The sequence below is a fragment of the Poecilia formosa genome, unplaced genomic scaffold (assembly GCF_000485575.1).
Source record: "Poecilia formosa unplaced genomic scaffold, Poecilia_formosa-5.1.2 Scaffold377, whole genome shotgun sequence".
In the NCBI taxonomy this organism is placed as follows: Eukaryota; Metazoa; Chordata; class Actinopteri; order Cyprinodontiformes; family Poeciliidae; genus Poecilia; species Poecilia formosa.
Genome location: NW_006800316.1, coordinates 479,015 through 487,435, shown reverse-complemented (window position 1 = coordinate 487,435; position 8,421 = coordinate 479,015). Strand labels below are relative to the sequence as shown.

Here is an 8,421-nt window from a genome sequence, read left to right as displayed (position 1 = left end):
GAGGTCATGCTGAAAGTGCCTACTGTTCCAGCCTGTTTTTATCCTGAAAATGTTCCTCTATTGAGTTTGTGTCTTCTTCTCACCAATATTTGGGCACTAAGGGTTAATGGGTTATATATATATCTTACCCATCATTGCACTATGTTTTCTTTAATTAAATGGCCATCTCTGTCCACACAGTTTTCCATTGGTACAGTTTTGTTTGCTCTCATGGTTATCTTTCCATATGTCATCCAAGCACTTTAGTCACAACCTCCGATCCCAGGATATCGTCATTTTATGAGTTCCCTCAGTCTCAGTGTTATGTTGCAAACTATCTGGCTGATGTATACACTTCAGATAGATAGATCCATCCATCCATCCATCCATCCATCCATACATCCATTCATCCATCCATCCATCCATCCATGGTTGGGGAAGCAGCCCATAGTAAGCAGACACCTAGACTTCCCTTGGAGAAGTCCAGCTCCTTCAGGTGAATCCCAAGACGTTCTCAGGCTAGCTGAGAAACATAGTCCCTCCTGCATGTCCTAGGAAGGTCTTCCTCTGGGTCTCCTAGTGGTGGGATGTGTCCTGACCACCTGTACTGGGTCGTGTCCAGGAGGCATCCTAACCAGATGCCCGAGCTGTTTTAAAAGACTCCTCCCGATGTGGAGAAGCAGTGTCTCCACTCTGAGTCCCTCCACAAAGACGAAGCTTCTCACTCTATTTGTAAGGGAGAGCCCAGACACTCTGCTGAGGAAGTCATTTCAGTGATTTACATCCATGATCTTGGTCTTTCAGTGACTACCCAGAGCTCATGACTGTAGATGATGGTAGGAACATAGATTGACTGGTAAATCAAAACCTTCATCTCATACAGTGCCTACATCCCTGCAGGCGAAGCACTAATCCACCTATCTCTCAATCCATTTTTCCATGATTTGTGAACAAGACCCTTAGATATTTAAACTTCTCCACTTGGGGCAGAAACTCCTCCCTAACCTGGACACGGTACTCACTGCTTCCTCTTCTTGAGACACTGGATGGCAGACCAGAATCTACTCACAGCGTACGGATGTCATTCTCCATGGCCTCAGGCCCAAATGTATCAGCAGACCCTTATGATACATTTGGGCCTGCTAATTTTGTCTGGTATTCTCACCCATCATGTGCCAAATCACCACCAAGTGGTGTTCAAGAGACACCTCGCCCCTCTTTTCACTTGAGTGTCCAAGACATGAGCTGCAGATCAGATGTGATGGCTATAACACTGACTGAAAGGCTGAATTTGTATATATATGGACATTTTAAACCCTGGAAAATGTGATAACTTTGAAATAATACAAATTTTGAGCTTGAAGTGAAAGTAACAAATGAAATTTCAACCACATAGGAATAATGACAAAGATTTTCTTTTCAGGTCAAAAATGTGTCCTGAATACATTTTGACACTGAAAAAGTAAGCACCCACATGCAACATTAAAGTTTCAGGGACATTTTTAATTCAAATGTCTCTGATGAGCACTAAACAGGCAGTAGGCCTCATAGAAAAAAGTCTGGGGAGAGTAAAAACTGGTCTGTACTACACTTTGGTCTCTCAGCTATTAAGAAACGACTGTTTTCTGGAGGTGTGAACTGTGTTGAGGTTATAAATTTTATCCAGTTGCTAACATTTGCCCGTGGCATATGCAATGTGCCAGTTTGATTTTAAGAATCTTACCAGAAAATGCCTGCGCTGTAAAGAACAGTCTTCCACTGTGAAGAGAGTAGAGCCAATCCAAACAACGCAGCTATTCATGTTCTTTCAATATTTGGAAGTGTGGCCAACACGGACTGAACGGTTTCCTTCACTTCTTCTGCTGCCGTTGCTAAAACTACAGGCAAACTACATTTGTAACAACGGTGCAGAAAATTGACATCATTGTTCACAACTTCTCCTTCAGTTCGTTAATTGGCCCACTCAAAAATCGACTGGAGGGAATTCAAGTCAAGGGGAGAAACCCCAGATTGTGCTGTAAGCTAGAACTGTTTTTGAGTGGAATTGCACAGGAAGGCAATGGCCAGGCTAACCTGTTTCTCTCATGTTTTCAGAAAAAATTGTAAATGTTAAGCTTGACTGTAAAACCCAGGAATTAAAAATTTCAGAGGACAAATTCTTGACTTCTTGTCTCCCGCAGGATCCTGCTTACATGTATTGCCTGTTTATCTTGTTATTCGATCCACCTTCTGCTTTGCAGTGCTGGAGTGGTTGGTGAGGGATCTTTCTCTCTTCAGTTCTTTATGTTTGAAGTTGAATCGGATAGAAATGTTCTTAGGATCTCAGCGTTAATTACTCATCTCTTCAGGGATCCGTGCCTATGAGCAGCTAGGCCAGAGAGCTTTTGGTCATCCAGGAAAGATCCTAGCGGCTGTCATCATAACACTCCACAACATTGGGGGTAAGACCATGGAAAGTGTATGACCAGTTGCAACACCTATGGCAAGTATGGCGTTACATTATGTCATATGAGAATGTGGTTAACTATGTTTGTCTTTAACTGCAGCCATGTCCAGCTACTTATTCATTGTAAAATCTGAGTTACCATTGGTCATTCAAGCCTTTCTTGGACAAACATCTATCACTGAGTGAGTATTGAGCCAAAGAGTTTTTAAAATATATTTAATTCCACATAGTCAATCTAAACAAGAAAAAATACAATAAACAAATTTAAAAATACCTTGTCCTAAGATTTTTAATGGCGTTTTGACAATTTTAAGGAAGGTGATTGCCCCTCTTTTCACTTGGCATGAGCCGTGAGAATGCAAATCTGCAGATTGACTGCTGCAGAATATGCAAGTGACAGTAGCAACAACAAAGCGTAAGAAGTAGGAAAAAAAAGCAGAAGAAAGCTACAGACATATATGGTAGAAATCTTTGGCTGAATACTAAAATTCAGTCAAAGATATAGCATAATTCGACAGAAGCAGAACTTTATAGAAAACCTGAAATATTTGAAAAAGTTCATTAGTAAAATGTTAGAAAAGAAGCAGGACATTTTGATATTTGATTTATCTGCGTAAAGGTAGACAAGCAGAATGCTGAGATGTAGATATAAACAGAGCACAAGAGCAAAACACACTGAAGAACCAGCTAGCAGAGTTATCGCCCATGCTAAGGTTGAGCAGTCGGTTGGATACTGCGAAGGCATTTCCACTTGTAACACACTTTCTATTTGGAGAAATATCACACTTTTTCAAGGAAAATGGTCCAAGTCCAATCAAAGTCATGACTCACTGATGTGAAAGTTCAAGACTTGAGTCTCTTTGTGATTTTTATTCATGAAAGTTGTCTGACTCGATTCCAAGTTAAATGACTCGAATCCACCCCTCTAGTGAAAAACAACACAATGAAATAGGAGCAAAAGGAAATGTAATCACGACTTTTATTAATATGGATGAAAATAAGAATCTGCAAATTAGCTGAATCGACATCTTATAAAAGCAGAAGATCATCATGTTTGCGTGTCTTAATGTTTCTAAAAGTATCAAAGCTGTCAAAACTGAATGCCTGCATGTTTTTTTTTAAATCTGTAAATAATAAATAACTTTTATTTGTTTTATGCATCGTGTTTTATGTGTCGTTCTGTGTTCTGGTCTTAGGAACTGGTTTATGAATGGAAACTACCTGATCATTATTGTTACCATCTGCGTTATCTTCCCACTAGCCACGATGAAACATCTGGGTAAGTCTCTGTCCCTTAACAATGGTTAGCAGTTTTAAAAGTTGATGTAGCCCAAAACATTAGAAGGACAGTCTCCCCCAAAATGTCTCTATGAATCTAGACAAACACTTTTTGTAATTATATTATTGGATATTATTTGTCAGGGTTTGAAAATCAGGAGGAAAATCAGTTGTTGTCAAGTCTGCTGACAGAAAACTAAACGCAAGTGAAAAACTTTTGAAATACACAAACTGAACAGTATTTCCAAGCTCTTGCCAGTCTGTTCAGTTTTATCTGCAGGATGAGCCCAAAACCTCAAAGCTAATATCAAAGCAACAAAGTTTTCATTTGGATCTCGCTTATATGAAACAGATTATTTCTAGTCTTCAAACAGAAGTCAGAATTGGTCTGTCTTTACTGTAAATGTATTTTTGTATATCTGTGGGTATATTTTTCATTAGTGTGTCGTTTCCTGCCCATTCTGCAGGATATCTCGGCTATACAAGTGGCTTCTCTCTTTCCTGCATGGTCTTCTTCCTCTCTGCGGTGAGCTGTCAAAGTGCCGAACTTTGTGGGTTTTATGTCAGGAAAATCCAAATGCACCACAGCTCAAGTTTCAATTCACCAACAAGCAAATAAGTACAGTATGTGAAGATACAGATATGAATTGATATCCTAACCCACTTTCCTGTCTGGAGGATACTTTTCAACAGAGACCTGAGTCCAAACAGCTCTAGTTACGTCCCAACCTGGTTGACTACCAAAGATTGATTGATAATCAAGCTATTTAAGATGAAGTGCATTGAAACACACCTGGCGTTTATTCTACATTTATCTTTGGGCTTGTTATTAAAATCCATTTAGAAGGTTAACAGCAACACTTTTAGAATCACACTTTTAAAGAAAAACAAGCTCCAAGTAGAGACCCTCTACGAACTTTAACACAATCATCCATCCAGAGAATGTTACGTTTCCAGAAATATAATTTTCTTAATGGGATTGCTTACCTTTGTCACGTCAGGTCATCTACAAGAAGTTTAACATTGCTTGCCCGTTGGAGACATTCGGTAACTTCTCTGCGACCCCGCCCATCTCCGAGGACACCTGTGCTGCCAAATACTTCACCATCAACCACGAGGTGAAGCTTCGCCTTGATGGATGGGAAGGAAACTCACATGCATGTTCATTTGGACTGTTGTGAGCTGTGGGGTTTAGAGCTCAGAGGCTGAGCACATGCAGACTGACGCTGCATGTGTGTGCCTCATGTTACACCTTCCTCGAGTCATGCCCATTAATCTTCCACTTGCTTTCTAGACAGCGTATACCATCCCCATCCTGGCATTTGCGTTTGTATGTCACCCTGAAGTGCTTCCTGTCTACACAGAGCTGAGCAAGTAAGACGTACAAAACAGATGGTAAACCGTACCAATAATTTAATATAGCATGAATTTTTGATTTATGAAGTTACATTATTGATTCTGCAATGGTGCCCTTGAATTGACTGATGAAAACAATATATTCTAGACAGCAAATTGAACTATAAACTATTAAATGTAGATTGAAGATGTTTTAACCTGCTGAATCAGAACAGGACGTTGAATTCTGTCATATCGTCATTTTTTGGGACCAAGGCACTTCTCAGGAGGTTTCTTCAACTCCGTTTTTTAATTAAAAACTTCTCTCGTATTTTTCCCTTAAGTCCAACCAAGAGAAGAATGCAGACTATTGGAAATGTTTCCGTCTTCGGGATGTTCATCATGTATTTCTTCACAGCTATTTTTGGCTACCTAACCTTCTACGGTGAGCACTTCTCAGTTTAGTTTAACAGAAACAAAACAATTCATTTATGTTCTGTGCATTTAAATTGAGAGAAATGTCAATTATAAGAGCAAAAAATTATTTTCAATTGGACAAATACACATTCTGTATTGATATGGACTAAATAAATTTATGGTGCTAAGTGGTAAAAGAAAATATTACAGAAAATCATTGACTGTGCAGAAATCTCTAAACCTGAGCAAACATAGTTGAGAGAAATAGCTTCCACATTTTCTTTGTATACAGTTACGGTTCACACAGTACACACGACATAAGGAGTCCAGACCAATTTACATATAGCGGAGAGGTTTTATTAAACCCAAGTCTGGACAAAGAGGTACGGGGAGTCGAGGCAAAATAAAAGAGTGGGAGAAGTCACAAACCAGCCAGCAGCTGGAAAACCCAGCTTAGCCTACGATTTCCAGACCAAACAATTTAACAGATAGATGGTTTAAGAACAGAAAATGACATCTATTAAAACAGGAGCGGGAGTGAGGTTCAGAGTGACGCGAACACGCAGGTCCTCAACGTGACCGCCGTTCACCTGGGAAACTGGTAGCTTTGAATTAAAACCTGAAATCTAAACTGAAAACGTGCATTCCTTTAAGAACTGATAAGGTGTGAAATTCTAAAACGTATTTCCTCAGACTACCAGGGGGGTTTAACATTTGGGTGATCCTAAATGACCCGTTTGACCTCGGTGGGAATCCTTCCCTTATTCTGCAAACCGATCTTGCTCTGACTGATATTTATAGCAAGTATGACACCAACTTCTCTTAAGTCAACAAACCCATGTTGCAAGCTGACACTAAATATGTCTCATTTGACAGATTTATTGCCTGTGGAGTGAATGTCTTGAACTCTGTGTCTGATTCCACAGGAGGCACGGAGGCTGAGCTCCTCCACACCTACAGCAGGGTGGATCCTCTGGACACGTTGATCCTGTGTGTGCGACTGGCTGTGCTGGTGGCCGTCACACTCACTGTGCCCGTTGTCTTGTTTCCGGTAAAAATCTATTGGCACACAATAGATTGTGATAATAATCTGTTATACTATTAGAATAATCTAATGTAAGCCTCCTGATAATCATACTCGTGTCAGATTCGTCGCGCGCTCCAGCAGCTGCTGTTCCCAGAGAAACCCTTCCACTGGTTACGTCATATCGCCATCGCTGTGTGCCTGCTGTTCGCCGTGAACCTGCTGGTCATCTTTGTTCCCAACATTCGAGACATTTTTGGAATCACAGGTGAGACAACAGAGCCGTAAGCAAGACAAAGACTAATGCTTTTGCTTCACCAGAATAACACAGCTGCAACTTCATGAAAACATCTGGCAACATCTGCCAAAACACCATTATCCATTTCTCCTACAATCTCTAGAGTCACACGTTTGTTTTGGTTGTATTTACCCAGAATGCCGTGCAAAAGCAGTTTGATTCCTGCTTTTGGAGCACCCTCTGGTCTGCTTGGTGTTCACATTTGCACACCAGAGTTCACTTGAACTGAACCGGTTTGTAGGAGGAGCAGAAGTTTGTTTTTTTTGGTCACCATCAGAGTTTGATTGCTATAGCAGCGTATTAGGGCCATTGTAGACAGGAAAGAGTAAGAGTAAATTTACAATAAACTCAGAAATTTTGAGATTAATCTTTGAAAAGTTTCAAGAAAAAAATATGGAAATTTGTCAAACAATGAAATTTCCATTTTTTTCCCCTGTTTTCCTTGTTTTGTCTAGAATTTTTTCTGGCGGACGTTTACTCCTTTTAGATTGCACATTCACTTCCCCAAACCAACAAAATGTTTTAGCCAAACAAACTAGAGTTTTATTAAATTGGACTAAGTAGGGCTGGTGTGAATAAGCTAAAACGGATTAAACAGTTGCGTTGTGATTTCATAACTAGCTATCTATTAAGCTAAGCTCCTAAAACGTTTTTTGTGGCAGTACGATGAATTGTTGTGTCTAATCCTCGTGTGCAGGGGCGACCACTGCTCCCACTCTGATCTTCATCCTTCCTGGGCTCTTCTACATTCGAATCATTCCCAAAAACCAGGAGCCCACGAGATCCAGGCCAAAGATCCAGGTACATCTCTCTGAGCCGTGTCTTGAGCAGAGGACTTGCTCAGAGTGACAGTCAGTAAAACATTGCGGTTAATGGTTATCTGCTGTTTTTCAGGCTGCTTGTTTCACCACTTTGGGTTTCATCTTCATGATCATGAGTCTGACCTTCATCATACTTGACTGGATAAGCGGAGAAAAGCGAAGTCTCGGTGGCCATTAACACGTTCCCTCCCTGACCTTTAACCTATTGCTGTGTCCCCCTCTTCCAGGACTCTTAAAGAAAAACTAATTTTTCATCTAAAGATGAAAACGTCTGTGAGACTGACATTATTCTGGTTAGCACCAGCTGCTCCTCCACTGTGGCAGGGGGGAAATTTCAACCCTGACGCTGGGATAATGTTCGCTGCTCGTGTTTAACTTGCGGTATTCCAACGGACCCTCAACCACAGAAAGCTTAGTGCTTTTCCTGAGGCTAAACGTGGTGTTTTATTAGCAACGGTTTTAAAAGTAAAAACTCTACGACAAAAAACGGCGAGCCATCTTTTTTCTTTTTTTTTTTCATGACAAAAATTTGCTTATTTCCAGAATGACTGTGAAATCAATCCAATATGGTGCTTAAAACGTGGTGGACCTTAAAGTAATCTGAGGAAAGAGCGATCTTAGGTCAATGCATTTGCTCTTATGCACCTGTGAAGAAATCAATGTCTTTGTTTTGTAATTCTGTAAAAAACAAGACATAAAACACTACAAGAAAACTGTCTATGAGCCAAAAATTAAAAACCATTGAGGAACTGTGAATGTGTTGATTTGGTTTGTTTGTGAATATTCTTAAATAAAATGTATAAAAAACACTTGTCTAATTAAG

The 8,421-nt window shown here is 40.1% G+C and overlaps 1 protein-coding gene across 1 annotated transcript in view; it reads left to right on the top strand.

Moving 5' to 3' along the window:
* The window catches only part of slc38a5b (solute carrier family 38 member 5b), a 12,821-nt gene extending 4,416 nt beyond the window's left edge, over nt 1-8,405 (top strand). Inside the window, exons 5-16 of the mRNA XM_007575468.2 lie at nt 2,160-2,233; nt 2,328-2,420; nt 2,526-2,607; nt 3,622-3,704; nt 4,171-4,229; nt 4,705-4,821; nt 4,998-5,077; nt 5,383-5,483; nt 6,382-6,506; nt 6,603-6,747; nt 7,475-7,578; nt 7,672-8,405. Of these exons, the coding sequence (XP_007575530.1) occupies nt 2,160-2,233; nt 2,328-2,420; nt 2,526-2,607; nt 3,622-3,704; nt 4,171-4,229; nt 4,705-4,821; nt 4,998-5,077; nt 5,383-5,483; nt 6,382-6,506; nt 6,603-6,747; nt 7,475-7,578; nt 7,672-7,776 (1,168 nt within the window). The 3' untranslated portion in view covers nt 7,777-8,405. The remainder of the gene's footprint in view (nt 1-2,159; nt 2,234-2,327; nt 2,421-2,525; nt 2,608-3,621; nt 3,705-4,170; nt 4,230-4,704; nt 4,822-4,997; nt 5,078-5,382; nt 5,484-6,381; nt 6,507-6,602; nt 6,748-7,474; nt 7,579-7,671) is intronic.
* Nucleotides 8,406-8,421: the final 16 nt, after the last annotated feature.